The sequence below is a fragment of the Beta vulgaris genome, chromosome 2 (assembly GCF_026745355.1).
Source record: "Beta vulgaris subsp. vulgaris cultivar EL10 chromosome 2, EL10.2, whole genome shotgun sequence".
Lineage (NCBI taxonomy): Eukaryota > Viridiplantae > Streptophyta > Magnoliopsida > Caryophyllales > Amaranthaceae > Beta > Beta vulgaris.
The window spans coordinates 16,747,184-16,763,290 of record NC_079203.1 but is presented as its reverse complement, the minus strand read 5'-3'; the positions used below and the strand labels follow the sequence as shown (position 1 = coordinate 16,763,290).

At 34.4% G+C, this 16,107-nt stretch overlaps 1 protein-coding gene and 1 pseudogene across 1 annotated transcript; one reads left to right on the top strand and one right to left on the bottom strand.

Moving 5' to 3' along the window:
* Window positions 1-3,469: 3,469 nt before the first annotated feature.
* On the top strand, window positions 3,470-7,517 carry LOC104887242 (uncharacterized protein At4g22758). Its single transcript, XM_010671839.4, has 2 exons — window positions 3,470-4,346; window positions 7,134-7,517. Exons 1-2 carry the CDS (start codon window positions 4,070-4,072, stop codon window positions 7,310-7,312), a joined length of 456 nt encoding a protein of 151 aa, XP_010670141.2. The 5' UTR covers window positions 3,470-4,069; the 3' UTR covers window positions 7,313-7,517.
* A 6,758-nt stretch (window positions 7,518-14,275) lies between these two features.
* Window positions 14,276-14,374, bottom strand: LOC125495283 (small nucleolar RNA R71; annotated as a pseudogene).
* Between the last annotated feature and the right edge of the window lie 1,733 nt (window positions 14,375-16,107).

Here is a 16,107-nt window from a genome sequence, read left to right as displayed (position 1 = left end):
GGTTTGAAGCAAGCTCCTAGAGCTTGGTTTTCTCGGTTTAGCAACTTTCTTTTATCTATTGGTTTCAAGTGCAGCAGTTGTGACACTTCTATGTTCACTCTCAAATATCGTGGTCATCTCATTATTCTTCTATTATATGTTGATGACATTGTCCTTACTGATAGTAGTCCTCCTCTTGTTGCCAAATTCATTTATGTTCTTTCTTCTCAATTTGCTATGAAGGATTTAGGGGATCTTCATTACTTTTTAGGTGTACAGGTTGTGCGTACTCCCTCTGGTTTATTTTTGTCTCAACATAAGTAGGTCTCTGATTTACTACGTAAATTCCATCTTAATACTGTAAAACCAGTTACCACTCCTGTTGTCTCTAGAGTAACATTGTCTCTGCTTGATGGAGAACTTCTTGCTGATCCCACAGATTATCGTAGTATGGTTGGTGCATTGCAGTACTTAACTATGACTCGTCCTGATATTGCTTATGCTGTTAATATGGTGTCTCAGTTTATGCATGCTCCTCGTACTACTCACCTTCATGTTGTGAAAAGAATTTTCAGATATCTGCAGGGCACTCTAGATTATGGACTTTATTTATATAGCAGCAGTTCTCCTACTGTTGTTATTGCCTATTCTGATGCAGATTGGGCAGGATGTCCTGACACACGGCGTTCTACTACTAGCTATGCTGTCTTTCTTGGGAAGAATCTTATTTCCTGTCGTTCTAAAAAGCAACCTACTGTCTCCAAATCCTCCACTGAAGCTGAATACAGGGCCATTGCCTACACAGCTGCAGAAACCATTTGGCTCAAGCAACTTCTTGCTGACATTGGCCATTTTCTCGTCGTCCTGTGATTGTCTATTGCGACAATGTCTCTGCTACTTATCTCACTGTTAATCCAGTTCATCATGATCGTAGCAAACATATCGATGTTGACTATCACTTTGTTCGAGAAATGGTTGTCAAGGGAGGGCTTATTGTTCGACATGTTCCTACTCAGTCTCAAGTTGCAGACATTTTTACTAAGGGCCTATCGACTGACTTGTTTACTAAACATCGTACCAATCTATCCGTCGTTTCACCCCGTAAAGATTGAGGGGGTGTATTAGATAATATTATATGTAAAGGGATAATATTATATTGTAAAGGGTAGAAGAGTACTTTCATAGTCATAGGTCTGTATTGTAAACACTATATATATTGAATGCCAGGTTAACCTACAACAGGTTAACACAATTATTTCCCACACTTGTACAAACCTATTAGTTATGCTAGCCTTAAATTGCTTCTGGATGGATTAGTTAAACGCTGAAATATATTAGTTAAACACTAAAGTATATTAGTTAAGCGATGAAGTATATATTAGTTAAGCGATAAAGTATATTAGTTATATCATAAAAACCAGATTATGACACATCTTATTTGTTCAATCACAACAATACTACATAGGTACATGTGCAAAAGGTGGATAGATTTGCAAAGAGTGAAGTGTGAAAAAGAGAAATGGATAAAGAAATCTCGGGAGCAATTACAAACAATGTAACCCCATGGTGATATGAAACCGCAAGAAAGTTCTATAATCTCATTTTTCAAAGTCAAGATAATGAAGATGCAGTGAAGGTACCGCAAGAAGCCTACAAGACTACTGTTGTAACTATAACCAATGTCTTACCTACAAAAACAATTGTAGAAGAATAATGCTCATTACGTATAATTACATTGGTTATTTTAGACTCAGATCGTGCAAAAACAAATTAAATGGAAGAAATGTAAGGAAGAAAAGTTATTTAAGAGGCAAAAAAAAAAATTCCAAGCACCAAACTGAAATTGGTAAAATTACTCCAAATGCTAAGTTGTTTCAAGTTCTTTTTTCGGGTTGTCGTTTATATTTGACATTTCAGATTTATAATGCTCAATAGGTCTTAACTAATTATAGAATAACACTAACTAATGTACTAAATATGTTAACTAAAAAATAATGTAAGTCTACATATAGATTAACCGCTTTAAACTATTATGCTAAAATACTAACTCGCCAAAAACATTAACTAATCGCTAAAAATATTATCGTGAGAATTTGTGAGACGCAGTCCGTTTTTGAAAAACATATATCTTTTGAATTTGGATAGGCAACGTAAGACCATCTTTTCCAAGAAAAAAGAGAAATTAAATTCTATCTTTACAATATTGATCAAAATATATATATTATGTGTTGTATACCGTATTTGCTTTTTTTGGGGCAATATTTTGACTTTGAAATATTAATTTACTAGTTATTGTTCAACATTTATTTTGAAGTAATGTTACCTCAATTTTAATTGCTTACCACATTGTAATTTTTGCATTTTCCATATATTAACTTGATTGCTATATAATACCTCTTTTTGGTCTACTCACTTTGTGCTTTGACAATTCACATATTTCACTACGTCATGCCGGTTTTATCAGAATACCTTAACGATACTCCTCGTCTGGGCTATTCTCACATGGGCATGGGCCTGATCCAGCTACTATCTAATGCGCCGATGAGCCTAAAGATAAGTATTGGAATAAGATAGAATTGTATCCAACCAGATAAGACTGAGCAAGGACACTGCCGGCTCCTATAAATACCCTGTTGGTCTGAGTCATAAGGTACGTTCACATATATTATCATACTTCACTTGAGATATACTGGTTATTATCCATTACTGACTTAGGCATCGGAGGGGCGTTCCTCGGATCAACCCCCGAGGTTAGTTTACGTGCTCTGTTTTGCAGGACACCAAACCGGCTCATACATACGAAGGATACCGGTTCACTCCCCCCAACACTTATTCCATACCGGAACATTAAGTTTCATTTGTAATATATACTTAAGGAAAAATATTGTCATATGGGATTTTATCAGATTTTTGTCAATGTAAAATTTGAAAATATCAATTATTTTTATAATTTTTAATTGCTCATAAATAAAGATTTCAATGGTCAAACTTTAAGTTGACAAGTATGAAAGTCAAGTGGTGTAGATTAATAAGAAACAAAGGTATTACAAAATAACTTTTATATCTAAGATGTTGAATTTATCACAGTGTATATATATTTACAAAGCATCAACTTTCCATAGTTTAATTTTAACGATTAGAAACTTGATGATAATAAATTAATAATGGATATATATTATGCATTGACCAGTATATATGCAAGTCAAAAGTTTGCTACTAATTAAAAAGCTGATGCAGCAATCAGCATATAAAACATGTTTGAGCATTTAACTAAAGGTGGATTTCCAAATTAACAAGTATTTTTCAATTTTCCAAATAAATAATTAAATATACTAATAATCAATTATCGATTTCGAGCCAATATTAAAGTATTAAGGGATGGAGTTGTTTCTAGATGAGTTGAGATGGCGGGTTTTGGACAATTTTGAGATCGATTTACCACCACATGTGCAATAGATCCCTATGAAATATTATGTTTTTTTAGTAGTAATCTCCTCTCACAAGGATGTTAGTATGTTACCCCCCTGCAATATGCTTCCTTTTATATATAGCTCTTTATTAGAAGCATGTACTTGATATTACCTAATATCAGATGCACCTCCCCTTTCCTATGCCACAACTTTGCCTCGTTACTTATAGGCCATTTTTCCGTCGTTTGTACCACTTTCTTTCAATTTGTTCTCCATTGATTACTTCCCTCATATACTACACAACTTTACAATATCTCCCCCAAAACAAAACTTTCCTAAATCATTCATCAAAATAGAATCCAGAGACAATCCTAAACCACAAACTTGAATGGTAAAATCCATTAGTAACTACGCCTCTAATTTCATGCCGTCTCTTCCTACACCGTCATCATCGACTGCGCGCTACACGCAACTCGCGCACGCGATCCATTCTTTGTTTATATTGTTCCTTTCTTCTTCCTTCGGCTCCAACAAACAAGCTTGGTACTACCGTTGCCTTGGTCTAGACCCCTAAAAAACTCCACCATATATCCTTTGATTTTTCACCAAAATATTCATTAGAAAAACAAAAAGAACCCGACGAAAAATAAAGAATGAATAGAAACGCGTCATAAAATAAGATGATTTTCTCAAGCGAGAAGCAAAAGAGTAGTATTATGAAAAAGAGCAACTGTTTTGATTGTCACAAAGAGAATATCAACAACAATAAACGGTTTCTGATAATTGTGAACGTGCTAGGAAGTGCGGGCCCACTGAAATTTGTAGTCAACGAGGAAGATCTTGTGGGCGGAGTTATTGAAATTGCTTTGAAAATTTATGATAAAGAAGGTCGCCTCCCAGCTTTGGGTTCGGACAATACCAAATTTCTGATTTATTGCGCTAATGCTGGATCTGATGGTAAGCAATTAAAACACCTACTGTTATTTTCTCTTTAGCTTAAAAACTTTGTTTCTATACGTTGTTTGGTTATCTGAGCTTGTCCAAAATTATTAGGTTAATTAAGAAGAGTAGCATATCATATTAACATCTTGCGAAATTTCATAAGAAATTTCGGGTATTTTGAAAATTTCCAAAAAAAAAAAAAAATTGGGCATCTTGGGAAGTTTGACTTTCGTTTTATTTGTGATATACTGATATATTAGTAGTTTCTCTTGATTACTCACCTCTAATTAGATTTCAATAGGCAGTGATAAGTAAAAAGCTAGGAGAAATCATAGAGAGAGGATCTTTGACAACTAGTTGTTGGATGTTACTTGCCTAGTTTGTTTGTATTGGTTGTTAATATTGGTGGTTTGAATATTGGTTGTTTAAATAAAAGTGTTTGGTTTAATCAGTAATTCCTCTTGATAATTCACCTCTAACTAGATTTCAATAAGCAGTAATAAGTAAAAAAGCTAGGAGAATTCATAAAGAGAAGGTGTTTGGCAACTAGCTGTTGGATGTTACTTGACTAGTTTGTTTGGATTTGTTGTTAATATTGAGTGTTCATAAAAGTATTTGATAAAATCAGTTATGGTTGATGCGGACTCTTTAGTATAAAGTAAGGGTGTGTTCTCTTAACCTTAATGAATTAAGTTTCAAGTCCAATAAGTTCAGTTTAGTTCAGATAAGTTCAGATAAATTTCAATCAGGTCCAATTAGGACAATAAGTTCCAATCAGGTCTAATAAGGTCCAATAAGTTTCAATTAGATGCAATAAGTTCCAATTAGGTGTAATCAGGTCTAATAAGTTTCAATAAGGTTCAAATAGTCAATGATCAATAAACATGTGTATTGTTGTCCATTATTTTATTATTCATATGACTATTACCTGATTATGTTATTATTAGAATTTTAGTTAAAGTACCATAATGATTATATCGCATTATACTTGTATAATTGTCTATTATTTTATTAAATATTTGTATTATTGTGTATTATTTTATTATTCATATTACCATTAGATGATTATGTTATTATTAAAAAATATAATTAAAGTACCACAATGTATAGTATTATACTTGTATTATTGTCTATTATTTTGTTATTCATATTACTATTAACAAGACTATTAGATATATTAGTGGTGAAAGTTGTATATAGGAAAGTATATAAATAGTATTTTTTTTTTGTTAAATTATTTATCGTAAGAGATAGTTAATAATAATTAATTTTGAAAAGGGTAAATTTTAATGACTATTATTTCATAATAAATTTTGAGGGGGTAGTATTTACGTTAGGGGTAATATTTATGTTATAACTCATCAAATTTTTTTGTCTAATAAGATCAAATAAGTTCCAATTAGGTCCAATAAGGTCTAATATGTTTCAATCATCTCCAATAAGGTCTAATAAGTTTCAATCATGTCCAATAAGGTCTAATAAGTTCCAATCAGGCCAATAAGTTTCAATCAGGTTCAATAAGTTCCAATAAGGTTCAATCAAGTGCAATAAGTTGAATCAGATCCAATAAGTTAAATCGGGTCCATAAGTTAAGTTCAGGTCCAATCAGTTGATCAGTTCAGATAAGTTCAGGGTTATTCAGGTGAAAAGAAAGCACCCTAAGTAGCCGTTTGATATACATGGAAATCTAATTTGCATGGAAAGTTCCATTTCCTAGGAAGCTATTTTCCTTTTGTAATTCCTAAGAAATTTACTAATGTGTTTGGTTAATATCAAGAAATATTGGGGCTAGGTGAATAAAATATCACGTTTTGTGGGAATTCAATTTCCAGGAATTTTTATTGCCTCCATTTTCAGTCAACCAACAAACAACTATTCGGTTTGAAAAATCATGAAAATTTGCCTATATAATTTACTGAATACCAAACAACCACTAAATAAAAAAAGCCAACTAAAAAAGGGGGTAAAACTAGTTTTTGGCTTTTAAGCTACACAAAAAGTCAATAAAGAAACTACACAGAATTCATTTGACCCCCCATCATAAAAGATGCTTGAGGCTTCTGCTTACATGTATATCCTAAATAATATATGCAATTTGGTTTCCTAGGAATATCAGATCGAACTAAACATATTTAGAAAAACACATTATTTATTATGCCAAATATATAATTATAACTCTTTGTCAACCTCGATATTCAGTTACCAAGGATCAGGTTTTATGGCCTAATTCGCATCTTTAACCCAATATCAATTTTATCAGTGTTTAATTGCTAATGATGTGCTCGGCAAAAGTTGTGATGATAATTGTTACTTATTGTATTGTATGTTAGTTGTTCCCATAATCCATAACTGTTGTACCAACCACTAATGCTCAACAACAAGACAAGCTTCTCAGATTTCTTTTTTTATGGTAACTCTCAGATTATAAACATAGCAGCAAAACAACACAAAATAACTATTGTTTGTCCTGAATAGTGAATAGCTACTCTAATAAATTTTGCATGAACTTAATTTTTTTTCTTTTACAAAAATTTAATACTAACTCCACTACTAAAAGCTATCTTGAACACTAATTCACGAAACAATCATTTTCACAATTACGTAATTTTTGTATTAGTCAAACCTCTAAAAAATAATTCAAAAGTTAATGCGAAAAAACGTTTAAATTGTTAGTCCGCTCATGATTTACTATTGAAATCAAACAAATTCAAAGTCGATTATCGTAGAACTTATTTTCTTGTTGTTTACACTTTATAGTTTTTTACTACCTATTGATTGTTGATTTTATTTAATAATGTAAAGCACTCAGCCCTTGGGACGAGATAGGTTCATGTGGATCCAGGAACTTTGTGTTATGCAAGAAGCCAGAGCAGCAACCAAACATGACTGAGTCAAGGTCTCACTTGATTTCACGAAAGAGATCAGCGAATTGGAAATCATGGTTCAACAAATCATTGAGCTTCAAGATATCATCACACTAATAGAAGAGTCCTGTGTTTTATTACTTCCAAGCCTCTACTTATGGTGTTTGAAGAAAAAAAAGAGTTTACTAGCTTCGTCAAAAACATTTATCAGTATATATGTATAATTTGAACGACTAACATAGCATTATATCTGAATTGAGTTACTTATAGTAAACTTATATGTACTTACAACATTTGAAATCTCTGTCATGTTTTTTTTTACGATGAAAACTCTTATCTTAGAATGAGGTATAATGAATGTTAATAGATACTCCTCCCGTTTGTGAAAAATTTACTCACTTCTCTTTTCACAAGATCCAAGAAAATAGGACAAAAGTTTGTGGAAGAAATGGTAAAGGTAGGTTTTTATGACAGAAGTAATTATAAAGTAAGAAGATGTGAACAAAAAAATTATTGTTTTTAGCAATTAGGGTTTTGTTTTTAATATTTGGTTTTTTTTTTGTAATCAAGGTTTCAATTTAGAATTAAATTAGATATGATCTTGTAAGGCATGCTAGCCCGGCCCGACACGGTTGCAAGAGCCCGCTCAAGGCCCGACTTGTTGTCCGTTGTTGGGTCGTAGGCCTGTCACGATCAATAAATTTTATTTCAGGTCCGATTCGGCACGAGCCCGCCTATGTATCCCGTGGATCGTCCCGCGAGCCGAACGCTACTTCTTTTTTTTATAGTCTAAAACTGTCAGGAATCCAAAAAAAAAAAACATAAAATACAGGACAAGCCTGCGGGAGGCATGAGCCTGGCCCGCAGGCCCGTGGGCCTGGCCAGGCAATTGATAAAATCTAAAAATTTCAGGCTCGGCCTGGCCTATCATTGTTCTAAGCCCACAGGCCGACCTGATAAAATAGGGTCGGCCCATGCCCAGTTCTAATCTTGCTCAACATTTATGCATGCAATTAAGCATAATTAAATGTCAATAGGAAGCCCTAATTTTGAAAATTCAGCAATTAAAGAAAATCCAATTTGCAAAGAATTCAAACTTTTGCAAAATTGAAACTAAAATCATACTACCTTGACACTAAAATTGATGCCTCCTTGCCTCCATAATACAATGAACATTAATCCTAAACACCCAAATTAAGATTTATGAATATCAATTTGAAGAAAAGGAAGCAGATTGTGTTTCAAAGTGTGAAGACAGAAAAATTGGAGGGGAAGTTGCAAGGAAATGAGTGGAAAATCAAACATTGGTCCCTCACTTACCACAAAGTTATAGTAATTTCGCTTCTAGGAAGCAAAACTAATAATTCCAGAACAAGATAAATAGTTAAAATAAGAAAAGACTATAAAAAATATAGGACATGAGCGGTTTTTATTTTTTAGTTGTCAAATTTTAAAATCATTATATTTCTACTAAGTTTGAATAACTTTTTTTTTAATTGTAAGACATGTATCATAAGATTGTTAAATATAAAAAACCATAAAACTAAAAACATAGTGATACCGAATAAGCCACAACTAAATTTTCTTAAATTATTACCATCAAAACATTTGGGCACAGTATTAAATTTAGTTGTATGTTGAGCATAACCTTTTGACAAATTATCAAATTTCTTTCTCTGAATCGTAAAAAACAAATTTTTCTTTTTGTTTTTTAAAGGGGAGTTAATGACAAAGTTATTGAATAATGGATACATCATATATCAAAGGAAAACATGTTTGTGTAAATTCTAAATTTTGGATGTTTTTCCATACTATCCGAATTTGAATAATACGATGTTTTGTGATGCCCTTATAATAATTCATGTAACATATTTTGATTGGTCATGACAATCTAGTGAGTGAAAATAAGAGTGAGTAGTGAAAAGGGAGAAAAGTAGGAAATTTGACCCAAAAACAGAGCAAATTTTTAACATGTTATAAAAAGTACTAGGTCGCCACAAAACTATTTGAAACGACTCCCAAAACTTGGCTCTATTTGAATTAATCAAATTTGGTATTAATATAAATAAACACCAAAATTTTAAATAATCATGGCTCAGATTTTCAACTTTTGGTGTGGAAAAGTTTGGGTGAACCTGCTGACAAACCAGAATTTTTCCAAAGCCCTTTAAAACAATGGATCATTGTTAACTTGCAATATAAAGATGACAAGGGTTATCCTATATGGGCCACCCGTTTTTGTATTTTCGTTTGGTGAATATGGAGGTGGCGTAATTGCATCAGCTTTGGAATAAGTTAAGAGGTGCCTCAAGACGTTGGAGCTTTTATCCATGTGAAATATAATGAGATTCCAAGGAGCTTTGAAAAACAAAACACCTACATCCGCCAAACAAAGCGCAAGGAAGGAAGGAAGAGGTGGGTGTGAACTGGAAGCTTCCCCCTATTGATTGGTATGCACTTAACACTGACGGTGCCGCCAACAGGCTCCCCTGGTCAAGCAGGAGGATGAGCGATCCTTCGAGACCATTATGGTGGTATGATTTCGGCTCTTTCAATTAACATTGGCCATAGTCATGGCTTCAAAGCTGAAGTGGTAGCTCTTACCAAGGGCCTGGAATTTGCTAAAGAATTGCAGATTAAGAAGCTGATGGTTCAAATGGATAATCTTGCTTGTGTGACATTGATTTAAAACCAAGAGTGGGGCAGGAATGCATGCTCTCATATGCTCAAAAAATGTATCAACCTGATCCAACAAGAAGAATGAGAAGTTAGAATATTGCACATGTATCATGAGGATAATCGAGCTACGGATTGGCTTGGCAATCATGGAGTCACTCAACTCCTCCCTAATTCTATATTTTCTTCTGCTCCTATAGGTCTTAGTACCATTTTAGATGAGGATGTTAGGGGTGTTGTTGTACCCCGTTTGATGCCTCCTTAGTTTTGTTTCTTGTTTACTACTCCCTCCGTTTCCTAAAGATCTTCCTTGAAACTGTTCGTACATATACCAAGGAGGATCCATTTGTGTGGGTGTGGGGTGGGTAAAGTAGGAGAGAGAAAGGGGTTAAGATAAATAAACAAATAAAAAGAGGTCAAAGTAGGAGAGAGAAAAGGGGTAAAATTGAATTGATAATGTAATGGTGGACCATATGATAGGGACATGAGAGGGTAAAAGGGGAAAAAATTTCAAATAAGGAGGTTGTTAGACACCTCACATCCTATTGTATAAATAGCAAACCAATGCTGTAATAATTCAATTACTCAATGCAGATCAAACTCTTTTCTCTTTTCTTTTCTATTTCTCTGTCTATTTTCTCTCAATCAAAGAGTTCTTAATCTTGAACTTTGACATGGTATCAGAGCGGATCTTATTTTGATCCTGCATTCTTCTTTGTTATTAATCAGTAGATCAATTCTTCCTTCAAGAAAAAAATTTCGCAAAGAAATTTCAGATTTCTTATAATCTGATTTATTTTTCCTTTTTGTTTTCTTCAAACATTCAAATCTAAAATGTTAGCTGAAAATTCTTCTTCAAACACTCAAGATCTATCAAAAAATTCTAGTTCATAATATTTCTTAAACAATATCAATGCATCCAAACTGGTGAATTCTACTTTCAGTGGCATTGGATTCAATGATTGAAGAAAATCTATGAACATTGCACTATCAACAAGAAATAAATTGTGTTCCGCTGATGGATCATTAGCGAAAGCAGTAGTTACTTCGTCAAATTTCAAGCTAAGGAGCATATGTAATGATTTGGTAATATCGGGGATTTTAAATTCTCTTGAACCTTCAATAAGTAGAAGTGTTCTATACTTCAAGACATCAAGAGAAATATGGATTGATCTTGAAGAGAGGTTTAGTAAATCCTCAGGACCTCAGCTGTATTCTGTACAACAGCAACTAGGTGATATATCACAAGGAGAAGATGAAGGAATTACTAGTTTCTTTACAAAAAACAAGTTGTTGTGGGATCAGTTGAATGGATTGGATCCATCACCTTCCTGTGAGTGTACTGGCTGTAATTCACTCTTACCCACAAATTCGACAAATCTCAACAGAAGCAAAGGTTGTTTCAACTTTTGATGCAAACAAACGAAAAATTTATTCATACAAAAAGTACAATACTCATGATGGGTCCTCTTCCAACAATATCTAAAGCATATGGATTATTGCTTCAAGAAGAGACTCACAAATAGTTAGCTAATCTGAATTCTACTTCAAATGTTGATAATACAACATTTTCAGCAAATAGGATGAATGATAAGCCTTATTTCTCCAAGAATTTCATTAATAGTGGTACAAGAATGCTTGTTAAGAATCGATTGTTCTGTGATCATTGCAAGATGAAGAATCATACAATTGATAAATGTTGGAGAATTCATCAGTTCAATTTGATTTTATTAAAAGTTCTGCTGAAGAAACTAGTATTGTTCATGCCACATTTACACAAGAGCAACACAAGCAGTTCTTACAGTACCTAAGAAACAACATACTCAAAATTCTGATCATGAATCAGCAATTGGTTTGGCTGTCAGTTCTCATTTAACAGGTAATATCTCTTTATTTTCTAAATATCATAATTCTAGACAAAGGTGCCACTGAGAATATGTGTTCAGAATGAAATATGTTTCATTCATATGTTAAAATCACACAACCTCATCCTATGATAACTATATCAGATGGAAATAAGATCAAAGTTGAACATAAAGACACTATTTCTCTAGGAGGTATTGTTAATCTAGAGAACGTTCTTCATGTGTCAGGCTTTCAGTTCAACTTAATATCGTTTTATAAGTTGTGTCATCATGCTAACTGCTCAATATCATTTGTAAATGATACATGTGTGCTTCAGGACCTTTCCTTGAACAAGCAAATTGTGCTTCGTATGCTGAAGAAAGGTCTTTATATATATGTTGGATGCATGCTTCTTTTGTGTCATCTACTGTTGCTGCATCTAATCAAAATCTGTCTACTGCTCTTACTTCTGCATACTCCTGATGAGTCATATTATTATAGGCATTTCATGATGCATTTAGGTTGCATTTTAGGATCATTTAGTTGCATTCTTAGTCAATAATTGCATATTAGTTACTTAAGTTGAGAAGATATCACTCTTGTGTGTGTTTTCGGTGTTTTTGATAGTTTTCAGGTATTGAGAACACAATTGGTGTATTATTGGACAAGCTTAAGCATGAGAAGCATCTAGGAAGGAGCTAAGTCAAATGAGAAGTCCAAAGGGCATCTTCGAGTCGGATTGCAACTCAAACATAGCGGAAACATGTTAAAAGAAGTATGGAAATTGAGTCATGTGCACTCTTTTGATCATAACTCATTATCCAGAGATCTGAATTTAGTGATTCCAGTGGGGTTGGAAACTAGACTTGAAGAGCTTTCCAACGGTATATTACACGCCCCGATACGACTTCTAGTTTGGGAGATATGGTCTTTGCAAGTTGACGCTGTTTTGCAGCCCGAAAACCCGCGGCCGCGGGTATTCCGGGTTTCCTAGTCGAATAGGGCTTTATCTTTTGACGAATTAGACTCTATTTTTCTAGTTGTTTTAGGAAATAGAAAGGTATTATTTCCTATCTTATTTTCTATTTTGTTTTTTCCATCATTAATTCATTAAAGATTAGAACTTTTTTTCTCTCAATTAGTGAAGAACCCTAGTTTTGTTTTTTCCCAATTACATTGAATTTTCAATAGAAGCTTTGATTTTTGCAAGATTGGTTCTACAATTGGTATTATTTCTTTCTCTTCTTATTCCTATTCAATCCTTTATTATTAATTCATGTTTGCTTATTTAATTATGAATATGTTTTCCCCAATTATGATTGAGTAGTCTATTTCTAGGGTTTAGGGGGATCCATGATCAATTAGGAAGGGATGTTTATTAAAGTATTGATTTTTATTATGCATGTTGATTCCTATTGAATGTTTTTATGTCTATTCAATCCAATTTGGCCAGATTTGATTGTTATAGTGTTGCAATATTAGGTTATGCGCCGAGAGGTATAAACTTGATATTAAGGCTAGTTTCAATAGGTAGATTGGTATTAATAAATTGCGAGAGCCTGTTAATACGTTCTATGTTGATTTAGACTTGAGAGAGCGAATCAATCTATTTAATGCATTATTAATTGTTGATTTTTGTGTTTCATCCCGAAATATTGATCATTGGTGAACCTATGCCCTAGACTTTTATTTTGATAATTCTTGATATAGTTATATTCTAGTTTAGTATAATCGTTCCTATATTCTAGATTTGATTGACAATTAGGAAAAGAACACTGTTTCTCTGTGGATTCGACCCTACTTCCCTGACTACTATTTGTTAGAGGACTTAGGATTACTTTTGATAAGGTGATACGACTTTAGCCTGTCAAAATTTGGCGCCGTTGCCGGGGAAACGGTTTTGTTCCATTTTCTTTAATTGTTTTAGAGTCTAGATTATATACTCCGTCTCAGAGAACACTTGTTCTTTGGGACAAAATCTCTTAATTGTTTGTTCTTTAGTTCTTCTATGCGCAGGAGTTTGAGTTCAGATTGCCTACAATTTGATCCTGAAATCGAAAGATCCTTTCATAGACAAAGAACTTTTCCAGACAGTTGCAGATAATCCAAGGGAAGATAATCCTTTGGATTCTGACTCTGATTCTACAGCATTGTCTCTATTCTCCACCAGAATCAGAGATGGCTCAGAGGCTTACTGACTTTTCCCAACCCTCTTTGGCTGAACTTCCCAAGAAATCAAATGCCTGAAATCGAAGCTGTAAATTTCGAGATCAAACCTGCATTGTCAAACATGATCGAAAGAAAACAATTTGGTGGTGGACCTAATGAAGACCCTAATCTTCATTATCAAGATTTCTGCCAATATTGCTCTACCATTAAGCAGCAGGGAGTGACACAAGATCAGATTCGGGAGATTCTTTTCCCATTTTCACTTCGAGACAAGGCAAAGATGTGGTACAATGGGATTAATCGAGCCACTCTTGGGATCACTGATTGGAATACCTTGGCTCTAGCTTTCTACAGAAAGTACTACCCTCCAGAGAAGACATGCTAGGTTGCGTAGTCAGATTACAAATTCACCCAAGGGACTGATGAGTCTTTACATGAGGCATGGGAAAGATTTAAAGATCTTCAGAGAGAATGTCCCCATCATGGTCTACAAAAATGGTTCCTAGTTCAGGATTCTACAATGGTTTGGGGAACAACTCGAGACTTATCCTTGACTCTGCAGCAAATGGGAGATTCATGAAACTAGAAATTAATGTTGCACATGATTTGATCGATGGCTATCCACAACTCTCAATATGGTAATCCTCGAGGACTAGCTAACAAGGGTGGGAAGCATGAGATAGATTCTATATCCCTATTAGCTGCACAGATGAATCAATCAGCAATAAGCTTGACAATATGCAACTCTCCTCTCCTGCAAGTGTTGCTGCTTTGGGTACTACATCCGTGATTTTGTGTGATAATTGTGGCAGTTGGACATTGGGCACAAGAGTGTCGGAGTTCTCTCGAACAAGTTAATGCTTTTCAAACATATCAGCGAACAACCCATACTCCAACACATACAATCCAGGGTTGAGAAATCATCCTAACTTGTCTTACAAGAGCACTAATGTCCTAAATCCTCCTGCACCACAACCACAAGCACAACAATTGAACCAGAGTACTACCAACAACCTTCCCAACACCCTCCTGGTTTCTCTAGACCACCTTTTAATCCATCTCAACAAGCACCTCCTGCCGATCCAATGATGGTTGAGATGAGAAACATGATGCTACAAATGCAAAAGGATCGACAAGCTGACAAAGCACAAATTGAGTCCATTCTTGCTCACAATAAGATGTTGGAGAATCAGTTGGCACAATTGGCTACTTCGAACTCTACTCGACAACAAGGTGCTCTTCCAGCACAACCTGTTCAGCCTACAGATTCGGCAAATGCCATCACTCTCCGAAGTGGTTCTCACTACAATGGACCACCCATGCCTATTGATGATACTTTGAGTGTGAAAATGATAAGGAACAGGTCCCAGCTGAAGCTAAAAATGACAAGGAGAACTCTAAGCACGCCACTGAACATGAAGAGACCAATGAAGCCAAAAAGCCTGCTATTGAGATTCCTCCTATCAAACTTCCTTTCCCCAATCGTCACCTCAAGAGTAAGCTAGACAAGCAATTTGGTAAGTTTTTGGAAGTCGTCAAGAATCTTCAGGTAACAGTTCCTTTCACAGAATTAATTACTCAAGTGCCTGCTTATGCAAAATTATGAAAGATATCTTGACTAGGAAAAGGGCTTTTAACGAGGTGGAGACAGTTGCTTTTACTGAAGAATGTAGTGCCATTTTACAAAATAAATCTCCACCAAAATTAAAAGACCCTGGTAGTTTCTCTATACCTTGTCACATTGGTAGTTTGTTCATTGATAAAGCTTTATGTGATTTGGGGGCTAGTGTGAGTGTTATGCCATTGTCTGTTTCCTCAAAATTGAATATGGGAAGTTTGAAAGTTACCAATATTACTCTACAAATGGCTGACCGTTCTGTTAAATACCCCCTAGGTATTTTAGAGGATGTACCTGTTAGAGTAGGTAAATTTTTTATTCCCGTGGACTTTGTTGTACTTGATATGGAGGAAGATCGGCAAATTCCAATCATTTTGGGTAGGCCATTCCTTCATACTGCAGGTGCCGTCATTGATGTGAAAATGGTAAGCTTACACTATCTGTTGGAGATGATGAGGTCACTTTTAATCTAAGCACTGCTTTAAAAATCCTATGCTAGAGGAAAAGTGTTGAGTATTGATGTGGTTGATGTAATTTGCCATGATAACATGCCCCAAGCTCTCTATAGAGACCCCTTGGAGGCGGTACTTTGTCTTGAGTCTTC